At 41.5% G+C, this 14,066-nt stretch overlaps 1 protein-coding gene across 1 annotated transcript in view; it reads left to right on the top strand.

Moving 5' to 3' along the window:
- Positions 1-14,066, top strand: part of LOC145350194 (protein mono-ADP-ribosyltransferase PARP14-like) — a 45,653-nt gene that overhangs the window by 11,588 nt on the left and 19,999 nt on the right. Inside the window, exons 5-11 of the mRNA XM_080199249.1 lie at positions 1,987-2,223; positions 3,060-5,314; positions 5,403-5,639; positions 5,737-5,958; positions 8,353-8,431; positions 10,068-10,223; positions 11,329-11,391. Coding sequence (XP_080055375.1) covers positions 1,987-2,223; positions 3,060-5,314; positions 5,403-5,639; positions 5,737-5,958; positions 8,353-8,431; positions 10,068-10,223; positions 11,329-11,391 — 3,249 coding nt within the window. The remainder of the gene's footprint in view (positions 1-1,986; positions 2,224-3,059; positions 5,315-5,402; positions 5,640-5,736; positions 5,959-8,352; positions 8,432-10,067; positions 10,224-11,328; positions 11,392-14,066) is intronic.

The raw sequence follows: 14,066 nt of genomic DNA, 5'->3' as shown, positions 1-14,066 counted from the left end.
TATCTGTAGCTACACTTGTTATTCCAGGGTGCACGCTTGGTGAGGAAAAATTGGATAACCTCTGAAAATATGTGCGGTTAACCCTAGCCAGTTTCTTCCAATGCAGGTAGCATACTCAGTGCTGCCTGCTCAGTTAAATGAGTGTAATGAGCAGCCCAGTGCTAAATGTGCCAATGAGTGGTTGCATGTCTCAACAGTGGGCCAAGTTTCTGTGAAATTGGCACCAATTGTAGCTAACATGCCCTACTTAAAGACAGCCTGCATCACTTAAAAGGGGAGTGTATTCCAGCCACAGCAGGTACCACAAGTCTAAACTGCAAGAAATTCACTCTGGTGGAAGAGGGAAGTGAGCCACCAAAGGTCTCAGATGCTGTATTGGAGGCTTTGGTGTGGTTGGACAAGAGAAGCAATGGTCAGTAAGCCATGGACAAATGTTATAAAAGCACTGGGGCCGGATAGCCAATATGGTCAATATCAGCAGCTTTGCACCATAGACCTGGATAATAATTTCTGTGAAAATATGCTGCTAGAAATAATAACTTCATACATAAGAACATAAGAAATAGGAGCAGGAGTAGGCCATCCGGCCCTTCGAGCCTGCCCCGCCACCCAATAAGATCATGGCTGATCTGTCGTGGCTCAGTTCCACTTTCCGGCCCTCTCCCCATAACCCTTAATCCCCTCTCTTATCAAAAACCCATCAACCCGCTTCTTGAAAATATTTAGCGAGGCAGCCTCCACCACTTCAATGGGTAGAGAATTCCAGAGATTCACCACCCTTTGAGTGAAGAAGTTCCTCCTCAACTCCGTTCTAAAACGCCCCCCCTTTATCTTGAGGCTGTGCCCCCTAGTCCTAGTGTCTTTTTTGAGCGGGAAGAGTCTCTCCACCTCTATCCTATCCATCCCATTCATCATCTTATACGTCTCAATGAGATCTCCCCTCATTCTTCTAAACTCCAACGAGTACAAGCCTAGTTTATTCAGCCTCTCCTCATAGCTCAACCCCCTCAACTCCGGTATCAGCCTAGTAAACCTCCTCTGCGCTCCCTCCAAGGCCAAAATATCTTTGCGCAGGTGCGGCGCCCAAAACTGCACACAGTACTCCAGCTGCGGCCTCACCAATGCCCTATACAGCTGCAGCAAGACCTCCCTACTTTTATATTCAATCCCCTTCGCTATGAAGGCCAGCATCCCATTTGCTTTCCTGACCACCTGCTGCACCAGGTCAGTCGTGCCTTTTCAGATGCCACATTCTGCCAAGGAATCACTGGCTTGACATACTGTTCAATACACCATTAATTGCCTATGAACAAACTCTTATCAATCATGAGTCAGAGCACAAATTCATATATTTTACCTTACCTTACCTCATATGCTTAGCATTGCTGCAAGCCTCACAAAATGGATCTTTGACAATATTGCGCTTTATTGGGAGAAAAGCCAGCTTCACTGCAGCAGTTATTGACTAGGACATTGAGTCGAATGGCTTGATTCCAAATATTCCTATGACCTTCAGCTCGGTAATCAATGGGGCAATATCAATGTTAGAGTCTTGGTGCAGGGGATGGGGCAGTGGGTAAAAAAAAAGGGAAATTTACATCACATCACAAGATCTAACTAAATATTTAAATATGAAATATTGAACATGTTCATAACCAGTAGAAGCAAATTTTAGTTCCACATTGACGGAGTGTCACTAAGGTGAACAAATATCTCAGAAAACGGAATAGGTGGGAGATGGAGACTATATTGTAGAACTAACTGGAGTGGCACAACATGTTATATTCTCCCAATGGGCGTCTCTTTGGTGAGCACAGAAGTTTTTAAAAATTCATTTCCTTGCTTTTCTGAATTTATTGATTTCCTAATAATTGCAAGTGTAATGAGCATTAAGCTAGCAAATGATGTTATTTATTCATAATCCTCAGATAAATTGACAGAAAAAGTAGTATGATCATGTTTTATTTTTGTAATTTGTATTTTTAGACATTACTGAATTCATCAAAAAGTGTTCCAAGAAGGTTTGGAGTGACGGACAAAATATTGTGGCACAGCAACTAGAAATAACAACAAGTGTAAGAGTGGAGAACCTACCTTCTCACATCAGTGACGATTTGTTAAAACTGTACTTTGAAAATCATAGAAGTGGATGTGGAAATGTGACTGCCATTGAAATGACACCCGAGGACAACGTGGCTGTTGTTTCTTTTGAAAATCCTGAAGGTAACGTTTGCATGCTAAAATCTGGAGACTGTTTAAGCTGGCTGGGCTACATTCAATTGCTGCAGTAGTGGGCAGGTCCACCATTTCTTCAGCTGGTGGTAACCACTCCACTGTCACTCCTGGTAATCCTGACCTGATTAAAAGCCAATCAGGCACTTAGTTGGTTGGTGTTTGTAGGTCTTGCAGGACAGGTGGCCAGCCTGTTACTGCTGCTGGCCAATTAGTGGCTGGCAGCACTTTATACCTGTAGCGCTGTTGGAAGTGGTGGCAACTCATGGTATTGCAATAGGTCCAAGAGGAGGAACAGGCACTTGAGGCCCCAGAACACAGGGGGATTTACTAGGGCCAGTCAGGCAGGGCCAAACAAAAGGATGAGTTCTTCGCATGGGGCACTCCTTGTCGTTAGCAGATGCCTCCACAGGGGTAAGTTGTTTGAACAAGAGAAACCGTCCTCCCCTTCCATGGTTCAGAGGTGGGAATGTCAGGGTATAGCCGGCAATCTGCCTTTGTGGTGTGGCCACCCTCTCTACCGATATAGTACTGGCAATTACATGTTGAGGCCCCTAAGTGATCTTAAATTGGCATCAGTTGGCTTAAGGATGGGAAAGCCATCCCCAACCTTTTCCATCTCATACTTAATTGGGAAAGTCAGGAAGCAATGGAATCTCCACTCTACAACTTTCCACCCCATTGAATGACACCCCCAAGCCCTGCCCTCCATCCACCCACAGCTCCCAGCCCACTCCTAGAAGCATTAGGGGTGGTGGGATATGAAACTGCCCATTCTTCTGAGAAAATGTTTCTGGAACCTAATTTTCTGTTTGTTTTATTTCTAGTTCTGGATACCATTCTGGCTAAAACACACATTATTGGTAAAACACAAATCCACGTCTATCCATATTATCAGTCTTTGGGTTCGGCTTTGTATGGGAACAAAAGACCAGTTGTGAAAATACCAGACCCCTTCACTTTCGATATTGATCCCTTCATCCTGAGGTTTATTAAAAACGATAGACAGCGAATTGCAGAAATTAATGACAAAATGTCAGAGCATCATTGTAAGACTACACTGCCAGAATCAGATTTATCAAACTTAATCAGGATATCTCCAGCTTTTTCAAGACAAGAAAAATCATTGGAAAAACTTATAAAGAACTGGAAAAAGGAAGCTATGGAAAACTTAACTGCTGCCCTGTTAAAGTACAAAACTATTGAAAATCATGTGAGTCAACAAATCTGGGAAATAATTCGAGGAGACCTTGATCAGTGCTTGAACCAAAATGTTGCTGTTATACCAGATATCTCAAAGGGAAAAGTAATAGTCACTGGAGAATCTGACAGTGTAGATACTTTACAACAAGCATTTAAAACACTTAAGGATAGTGTTACTCAAAAATTGGAACGGGAAAGACAAAGTGTGACTGAGATAGTGGATTGTAATCCTGTTGATGGTAATTTATTACAGAGTACTGACCTTGAAAAGAATGTTTCCACATTATTTCCAAACCTCAACCTGAAATTCAACTCAACTGCAAGTCAAATAATGCTGCATGGTTTGTCTGTAGACGTTTATGCTGCCAAAAGTAGAATTTTGGAAAAAATCATGCAAATAAAACGGAAGAAAATAGACATGAGCCCGCATCTTATTCGTTTTCTACGAAGATTAGACAACATAGAGGTTTCCTGCTGTTTGTTCATATCAAAAGGGATCAGGGTTGTGTATGACATTAAGGATAACTGTGTCCAACTGGTCGGAGATACAGATCATTCTTTACTTTCAGCAGAACAGCAGATCAAAAAAGATCTCTACCTCAAATGTATTGAAATAGAAGATCAAAACGTCATTCAAATGCGTGAATGGGCACAGCTGAAAGAAAGATTGGACATGAAGCTGAATTCATCCAATAAACAGGTTGAAATGAATGAGATATCACAAGATGGGCAAATGCAGATTGTTATCACTGGCTACTCTGTTGCTGTCAGGGAAGTCTTTGAAATGCTTTCAGATTTTGTCAAGAAAAACACAATCATTCAAAAACACATCCCACTTAAATCTGGTGGAGTCCTGCAGTTTTTGATGGAAGCTATGAAAATTGATGTTTTCAAAGCACCACCCAAGGGCGTGGAAATCAAAGTTAATAAGATGTCAAATAGTGTTATTGTATCTGGTCCCGAGGAGAATACACATGAAGTGGAGAAATTAATTTTCGATGCAGCTTCCAACGTAATTAATTCAGTCTTTAAAATTAACAAACCAGGAACAAAGAAGATTTTCAAAGAAAAGGAAGAAATTTATGTCAACCATGTAATGTTTAAATTCAACTGTCTCATAAAAATTATTGAGCATGATGAATTGGGAGACAATGGTGAATTCAGCCAGGGTTCCTGTAAAGTGCAATTGCCTGGCGGACCTTTAGTTACTGTTTATAGAGGAGACCTCTGCAAGAATCAAGTTGATGTGGTTGTCAATGCAGCAAATGAAGATCTAAAGCACATTGGTGGTCTTGCAGCTGCCCTACTAAAAGCTGCTGGTACCCTGCTGCAAGATGAGTGTAACATGATTGTTAAAAAGTATGGACCTCTCCTGCCTGGTGATGCAGTTATTACTGATGCTGGTAACTTACCATGTTCCAAAGTGATCCATGCAGTTGGTCCAAGATGGGCAGCAACTGATGCAGACACAGCTAAGAAACGCTTAAAAAAGGCCGTGTTGCAAAGTCTAACTCTTGCTGAATCCCACCATTTGAGAACTATAGCAATTCCTGCTATTAGTTCAGGAGTATTTGGATTTCCATTGCCTTTGTGTGCAGAAGTAATTGTCAGATCAATTGGAGAGTATTTTGGCGATTCACGTGGTGACAGTAAACTGAAAGAGATCCACTTGGTAAACCATGATGAACAAACAGTGCAGGCTGTTTCAGTTGCGGTTCAGAAAATATTAGGTAAATTTTCACTTCACACACCCATGCAGCCGGAAAGGCTGAACATTGGCAGCAGGATAAAAAACAGAAGCATGAATTGTCTGCATAAAGCCCAAACAAAAGAAGGTCTCAATGTCATTGTGGAAAGAGGCAATATTCAAGATGTAACAGTAAGTCTTCACTGATGTATTTGAAATTGCCATTCATTCCAAAAGTCATATTTTAGCTTTATTACAATTGTTTACTTTCTATTTGTAGGCTGATGTCATTGTAAATGTCGTTGGAATAGATTTTAATCTTCGTAGTGGTGCAGTTTCCCAAGCACTATTACAGAAAGCTGGCCCGAAGCTCCAAGAGTTACTGTTGAAGGAAAATCCCAGTAAAAAAAATCCTAATGGAAGAATTTATGTAACAGAAGGATGTAATCTTAACTGTCAGCACGTCTTTCATGTCGTTGCTCCTCAGTGGGATAATGGAAAAGGAGATGCAGAAATGGTAATATACATTCTAATATTAATTTCAAAGCAACAATTGGTGTTTTTGAAATATTACATTATTGGATAGAAACACTTAATGTGAAATTACTTTCCAGCTTTTAAAAAATATAATCAAGGACTGCCTGAGGAACACAGAAGCATTATGGCTGAATTCCATCGCTTTCCCAGCAATTGGAACTGGCAAATTGAATTTTCCGAAGAATCTTGTGGCAAATTTCATGTTTGAAAAAGTTCTGAAGTTCAGTAGTAAGAGGAATACACAGAATCTTAAGAATGTTCACTTCGTGGTGCACCCTGATGATGTTCCTACTTTGCAGGTATGGATTTATTATAGATGAAGTTTTATTTTAAATCTCTTACATATTACACTACTTCTACTGAAGCAAAACACTGATTGTCAAAACTGATGTCTAGTTTGTCTGTTCATTAGGGTAGCAAAATATATTATCATGAAACACTTAGGCATTAATTATGTACCTTTCAGTAAATATTTTTGGCTTAATCAGCTTGACGTGAAACCCAAACAGCACTGCCTCCATTTTTGTTTCAGTGCAGTAACTGAGCATGTGCCAAGAACCATGTGCCAAGATTCTCCCAAAAGTGCTGAATTGGTGGGGAAACTGTTCCAGATCACGACTGTTTTCTCAGTCCAACTTCACACTTGAATCTCCCCACTCTGTGCAATGCAGAGGTCACAATCGTGAATCTCATTAAAAACCCAGGAGGTGGGGGCTATTTGTGCTGGAATCTGACTGTTCTGGAACTCTGTGCATGTGCAGAGGCTCCAATCTGTCAGTCTCCCCATTTGCTGGCCAGCTCAATTGCCAGCCAGTCCAGGACCCCCGCAGTACTGCACCTCCAGCCCCTCCTATGGCCTGATCGTGGCCACCACGACAATTCCTGGGCCAGCCCAGACCCTCCCGCAGCCCCCAACCCCCCACCTCGGAGCGCCCAACTGTCCAGCCCCTGCACTCAGCAGTGGCGATCTCCCCACCCTCCTCACCCCAGCAGACATCCCCTGAGCTCAGACCCACCCCCCCCCCCCCCCCCCCCCCCCCCCGCCAGGAGGCAGACCACACCCCCCCGATAGACCTAACCCCCCCACACTCCCCAGCCCACTCTGATCGCTGGCTTCCCTCAGCTCAGACTGATCGCCATGCAGAGTGGCAGTGGGATCCCTCACCGATTGCCCCTAGGCCCTGCCCACAATAGGCCACGTCCCTCTGGCACTGCCTGATGCCTGGTGGGCAGTGCCGTGGTGCCTCCTGGACATAGGCAGTTTGTCTTTTGGGCAGTGCCCGGGTCTCAGGCAGGCACTGCCAAGGTGCCCGGGTCTCAGGTAGGCACTGCCAAGGTGCCCATGCTCAGGGGGCACCACCCCCCACCGCTCGATCCCCAGGGGGCCCTGATTGACCCCCTTCATTCCAGCTGGGTCACCCGCTCATTCCCTGAATGTGGGGAGTACTCTAAACGCTGCCGGAATGAAGCACTCCTGGTGGGGTAGGAGATTCTTTGAGCACCAGTAAGATCCTGATAATGAAATGCTAAACATGTTTAAACTACATTAAGAAACGATTCAAATGACTTACCTCTCTTCCTGCCGGTTTCCAGCGTGGTCTGAACTCCAACTGTCCTCCGGCTCTGGGAGATGCACATGCATTCCCAGCACATGTGCAAATCCTGGAAGAAGGCTGATAACACGCATTTCCCAGCACGACCCGCCAGAAAGTTGCAGCTCGCGATGGGATAATTGTTCCCCCCATGTTGTAACTACGAATGCTCAGTGTGTTCATTTAACACACCACTGCTCTATTTGCTGCCTCTCTGGACCATTTCACTCCCTCCCATTCACCGCCCCTCCTGACCCTCCCACTCCTTCCACTTGCTGTTCCTCTCCTGACCCCTCACTTTAGAGTTATACATTTATCCAATACTGTCTCTCCATGTTCTTTCTGCCATAATGAATCACTACGCATTAAACTTTATCTGCCACCGATTCATCCATTCCAGCAACTTGCCTATGTCTATTTAAAGTTCTACGTAATCTTCTTCACAGTTCACAATTTCATTCTAGTGCAGTTTATATATCAGGGAACCGAGCTGACCATCGAAGTAAAAGAGGCCCCATCCCGCCACCAGCTGCAGAGACACCTACCAGCATGTTCCATTACTGGCTGCTTAAATACCAGCTGTGGTAGGGTGAGGCCTTTAGTAAGCTGAGGGCCTCAACTGGGTAAAATAATCAAATAGAAAAGTAAAAACACAATCAGGCAAGCAGGTGACCAGAAGGTCATTCATTCTTCCTGTCCTGGAAAGAGACAGGAAGGCAGTGTGATTTCCATCTCACACACTCTCACCTGATCACAAGTCCCTAAGTCACCTCCCATGGGGACATTAAATTCTACCTGTGAACTTTGATTCCCTGTCCACAATTTCAGCATGACCTGCTGAGTGATTTTCCACTGTCTGGTTGTTATTTTAGATTTCCAACATGTGCAGCAACTTGTTTAATTTATCATATTATATTCATAAATTTGACTGTTTCATTGAGAATATTAATTTCATTATTTAATAACTAATTTGGTCCAACATTTCAGATTTTATTTCTGTAAAACTAGAGAAACATGATTGCAATCCAAGGCTTTTTATAATCTAATTATTTCAAAACTCAGCTCCGTTATTATCATTCTTAACAAGATTTTGTTACTTAGGCAATGTCAGATCAATTTAAAAGGACTTTTATTTCTCAACGGAATATGACACATCCCGCTGCCCAACAGAGACACTCAGGTAGGTGATTCTTTGTGTCAAATACAGATTCAAAGATATCTATTTCAGTAAATACATTGAGGATGAATGAAACATTTCTTCACATAATGCTAATTCCCCTCCATCATCCAGAGTTTATTCAATCCAGGCACTTCTAATGAAAGATACAATTATCTAATGCATCCTTCTTACACTTTCTAAAGAAGGCTTAATTAAGTATGCCAATTGTCTCAGGAATCATGAGTACATTTCCATTCTTCCTTCTATGTAGCTGTATTTTTGAGCCCAGTTCATTTTAACAAATATTTCATTTGAACAGGGATTTGGCGCATTAATCTTAAATTATTAATTATTTCCTGAAAATGTTATATTTATAAAAATATTGGATCAAAACTGATTTTAGATATTCCAGAATTTCAAGATCTGTATTGTTTTGCTATTTTCTTCCTGTTTTAAGAATGTTTTGCGCCTTCTCCCTCCTGTCCAATATGCATTGCCATGTTCGAATTTGGATGTCCCATAATTGAATTTTTGCAATACAATACCAAATTTATAATCGGCTGCCATTAAACATTAAAATGTACATTTGCCTTGGAATTCTATGAATGTTCTGCTGAAGTTTTGGCAGGAAAGTTGACAAACAAATGGAGAAGTGGCTCTTAAACTGTTTCTGCTGTTTTCCCAGGGATCTACTTGTCTTCTGCAAGGATTTTGGATCTATTGTTCATCATGTGTATCAAATCTGCCAATTGGATTAAACTGTTATTTAGTTACTTTCTTCAATACCAGCCATGTGCTTGAGTGTCTATGTTTCTACTTTTCTCTTTGATTACTTTCAATATTTTCTATTCACTTAATATCGCAAAGTAATTGACATCCCACATTAACTTTCTCCCTCATTTCTCTTCATCATACTACACGAAAAACGTATAGAATCACATTTTCCCAACAAGGATGACTTCTGGGTGTACTCGCTGAATAGCTTTTCAGTGTTGCAATACAAACTCAATAAACAACTAAATGATGAACACGCAAGAACATGCAGAAAACAAGATCTCAACTTTGCCTATCCACTTATCGAGTCACCTCCATAGTTTTTTTTTTACCTCCAGCACCACATGCACAGCTGGACATACCTCTTTAGGTCTCATGGATATACCCAAATCAGGTACATCAATCCCAGTATTTCACAATATATCTATCTGATCCAGCTGAGGCTTACAAAACATTCTATAATTTTTTGTAATTATTTTCCCTGAATTCCCTGAAATGTATCCATCTTTCATCACAGTGATATCTTTAGAGCTGTTTGAGAATGAGAAATGTACAAATTGATTCATAAGTTGGTTAAGCCAGGATGCTTATCCGTCAAAAGAGGAAATCTTATTACTGGATAATGTCCAAGGTTATTCAATTGTGGAACTTATTGGAGTAATGCATCTAAGCATTGGAATTTATGCTAATTAGATTAGTTATACATTCTTGGTAATTTCCATCTACATGCTTGTTACATACTATAAAAAGTGGTTATTAGTTCTTGTATTAATACAATCTCATGCTTACAACTTGTTTTTAGCAGACAACTTTCTCTTTTTGTTGAAGAAAATAATAGCTTCATCATTAATATTGGTGCTTTCATTTATTTTTACCCATTCAGTACCTTTGTTTGGAAGAGTTTCTTCAAATGTTGCAGGTGGTCATGTTGAAATTCAGGTTGGACCAATTGTGCTGCAAGTAGTAACGGGAGACATAACAAAACAGACCACTGATGTCATTGTCAACTCAACGAATGGGAACTTCTCTCTGAATGCAGGTATTACAACACAAAATGATTTGGAGACCCAAAAATAATTCTTAACCTTTAACTTCTGCACATCAAAAGTACAGAAAATGGCTTGGATTTAACTGTACAAGTAATGGTGACGTTTTCAGCACTCATTATTATCACAGGGTGAATCTGACAGCTACTTCATGTGCTCTTAGAAATCCAGAAGTTGCTGCTAGAGATAGTCCGCTCCTCCACAGAGCGCACTGTTACAGTCTCCACCAATAGACGTGATGTTGAAATCAATGAACTTGGAATACTTATCCCTTAATTACATATCTGGAACGGCTAAAAAAGTTAGAGCTAATGCATTCAGGAGTAAATGAGATTTTAACACGATAATAAATGATAATTACTGCTGAATTACTTTTCTATCGTTCAAAAAGCGATTTTACATGTGTGAGGTTTCATTCCCTCAAAAGAAAATTATTGCATGGGATTTTTAAAGATTCTATTTCTTCTGGTAATTTAATCTCGCTCTGAATTTCTTATCTATATTTCATTTTTGCACATGATTAAAATTTGAATTATATTCCTGGCTTTATTCCTCCTGCTTGAACTCTGCTGGTCTTAGTTAAGATAGCTCTATCTAATTGATTGGAGATCTTTGCTGTTACCTGGTTAGAGATGACATAGATCCTTAAAAGAAAGACACACTGAAACAGGCAACTGGATTAGTGGAAATTTCCACTGACAAGAAGTCTGTGGGCAACTGTCAGGTGAACAATGTGTATGGTTCCTTTGCTCTTGAGAGCAAAATATAGGCCATAGTGTTAGACCAGTAAGGCAGTACTAAACATTAACCATTATATTGTGAGCTACAAAGATGCATTTTAAAAAAGGATACAATTGAAAGAAAGAAGACGTTACATTTATGATACAACTATAGATACCATCCTATTTACAATCAGAAATAACTTACTTACTGAAGACATTGGTTGATTTGCTTTAAATAAACACAGCAATCTATGCCTATTTTACTGTGTACTATCAAGTATGATTGGTGCTTGGATGAATTACTGACCAGTTATAAAATAAGGACTTGTGTTATGCTGCTATAAGTTAATCAGTTCATTTATGCATTTAATTTCAGGTGTTTCCAAGGCAATTTTAGATGCTGCTGGTCCAACTGTGATGGATGAATGCCAACAACTAGGTATAATTACTGTAGATATTTGTTTTGCTCCCTTATTGCCTACACTGACTGACATAATTTATAGCTGCAGATATTCCTGGTTAGCAGATTTCTGTACTAAAACAGAAACACTGTTTTGCAATGCAGTAAGGCTGAATGAGGAGCTTGTCTGACTGTTGAGCAAGTGATGTTGGAGGTGCAAAAGAGATTCTGGATGAGTCAGAGAAAGGACTGACAAAAGAACATGGGATGAGATTCTCTGGCTTCCCAACCACGTCTTTCCGCTGCTGTGAGGTGGCGCATTGTTTGCTAGCAACGGGATTCTCTGGTCCCACCACTATCAATGGGAATTTCCATTGATGTCATCCCACGCTGACAGGAAACCTGCAGGTGGGGGTGCACTGCTAGTGGGAATGGAAAGTCCCACTGGTGTGAATCATCAGAGATTTCCAGTCATGATGTTTGATGAAGAAGAGACAGGAGCAGTTTGGGTCACATTCTCCAGGGGCTTCCTCTACACAAGACTTTCTACACCTTGTCCCACAATATTGCTAGACTGTGGTTCCTACAGTGCTTCTGAATTAGAGTTCCCAAACCCGCTCACCATAGACTTGATATTCCCCCTCCCCCAAATTCTGCACCAGGCTCAATCCTAGATCATAATACCAGTGCTACCTTATCCGAAGATTTTCTCGGTGCTTACAGACACATGAATCCCTCCCAAATATTCTCAGAACCCCAACCTACATTTCCCCAAACACCAGGAACTGGCTCTGTTTTCCTAGAGCAACCCACCTCTCCTAGTGATAATAACAACAGCATGCATTTTGAATGTGTCATTAACATATGATGCCAAGATGCCTTGCAGATCAGACAAAAATGGACACAGCCACAGAAGGAGAGGTTTAGACGGGGTGACCACATCTTTGATCAAAGATGTTGATTTTAAAGAGGGATTTAAAAGTGGAGACAGGGGTTGACAGAGGGTATTCCACAGGGACAACAGTTGAAAGTATGGCCACCAGTGGTGGAGTGACATAAATGAAGCAAAAATGTTTGAAAAATATCAAGTTCTGGGAGGATTATAAATATGGAGGTCATGTCTGAATATTGAGAAAATGTTGATGGGGATGCAAAAAAGATTGTGGATGGGTAAGGGAAAGGGAGTAGGATTGAGAATTTTAAATATGAGGCATTGGGAGCCTGGGAGTTGATGTAGCTTAGCTAGAACAGATTGGATGGGTAAGTGAGTTGGCACAAGATAGAAATAGAGATTTGATAGAGCTGCAGCTTTTGTGTTGAATGTGGAACAGCTGGACAAGCTCTGGAATAGTTAATTCTGATGACAAGAAAGGCATAGAAGAGGGTTTCAGAGGCTGATTGTCCAGGACAGTGAGTAGAAGATGTTACAAAGATGAAAGTAGGCAATCTTCATGATATAGAGGATATAAAGTTGGAACTGAGTCCCTGGCTGTGGAGGGGGATGGAGTTGCTGGTGAGATTATAATGTTTGTGGCAAGGACCAAAGATAATGACAGCAATCTTTCCAATATTTAGCTGGAGTAAATTGCAGCTCATCCAGCAGTGGATATCAGGCAAGCAATCTGAAAACACGGTGGCATTGATGGAGTCAAGAATAGTAGTGGAGAATTAGAACTGGCTACCAAAAGCGTGTATATAGAAATGATCCTTTGTCTTCGAATTGTGTCAGAAAGCGTCATTGTTGTGATGAGAAAAAAATAAGAACCAAGGATAGATCCTGGGTTAGTACGTTACTGTCTCTGGATAGAGTATCTGCAACTCACCATCAACACCCACCGTTGAAGATCTGTGGTCCCGTGCCTGTGCAGGCAAATGGTGGGACCCAAGAGAGGATTTTACAAGCAGCAGCCAATGAAATTACCTCTGCTTGGGCCATCATTTAGTTTGGCCCAGCCGTAAGCTGCCAGAACAATCAGAGGAGTTAATCAGCTCTTCACCTTTGGCAGCATTGCCGATAGAGGAGGCTGGTGTTGATTTTGTAGGGAGAAGAAGTGAGAGAAAGTTTTTTTTTAAATTGCCAGCATCAGGTTAGCGGGATCCAGTAATCGGAGAAGTGAACCCACCATTGCTGCCAAGGATCCCCACCCCCACCCCTCCCCACTACCTCCATAGAGTGACATTAAGGAAGAGCCGCACTCCACTGCAGTCTCACCTTGAGAATCTGCTAAGAGGCCACTTTGAAAGACCTGATGATCTCCCTGTGTGCATAGTTATGTTCAGATTCAGGTAAATGCCTGGGATTGGAGCAGAATGTGGCTGTGAATTGGACAACTAGTGGGCTTACTTGGCCACCTGTTTCCAATCAGTGTTGCTGCTGTTCCTGCTTTTTGGACTTTGCCATGACAATGGAAAGAAATTGGACTTCTGTCCGACTGCCTTCTGCCACTATTTTATCAGCCCTCAGGCCTCCTGTCCTGTCTCCAGTGGATTGCTAAATTCCAGCAATTTACATTGAACATAATCTCTACAATACACCACAAGTGTTGAGCAGGATTTTCTGGCTGCACTTGCCCCAAAACTGGAAAATCCTGCCCAATGTTAACAGATCTTTACATGATCCGCCCCTTGCCCACTACAATTTCCATGGCAAACAGAATGGGAAAATCCACCCATTCTATTTGAAAGCAACATGTCCCATATACAAACAATTTGGT

This window comes from Carcharhinus amblyrhynchos, chromosome 11 (genome assembly GCF_965287045.1).
Source record: "Carcharhinus amblyrhynchos chromosome 11, sCarAmb.v2.hapA, whole genome shotgun sequence".
NCBI lineage: Eukaryota > Metazoa > Chordata > Chondrichthyes > Carcharhiniformes > Carcharhinidae > Carcharhinus > Carcharhinus amblyrhynchos.
This window is presented reverse-complemented; position numbering and strand designations above follow the sequence as displayed.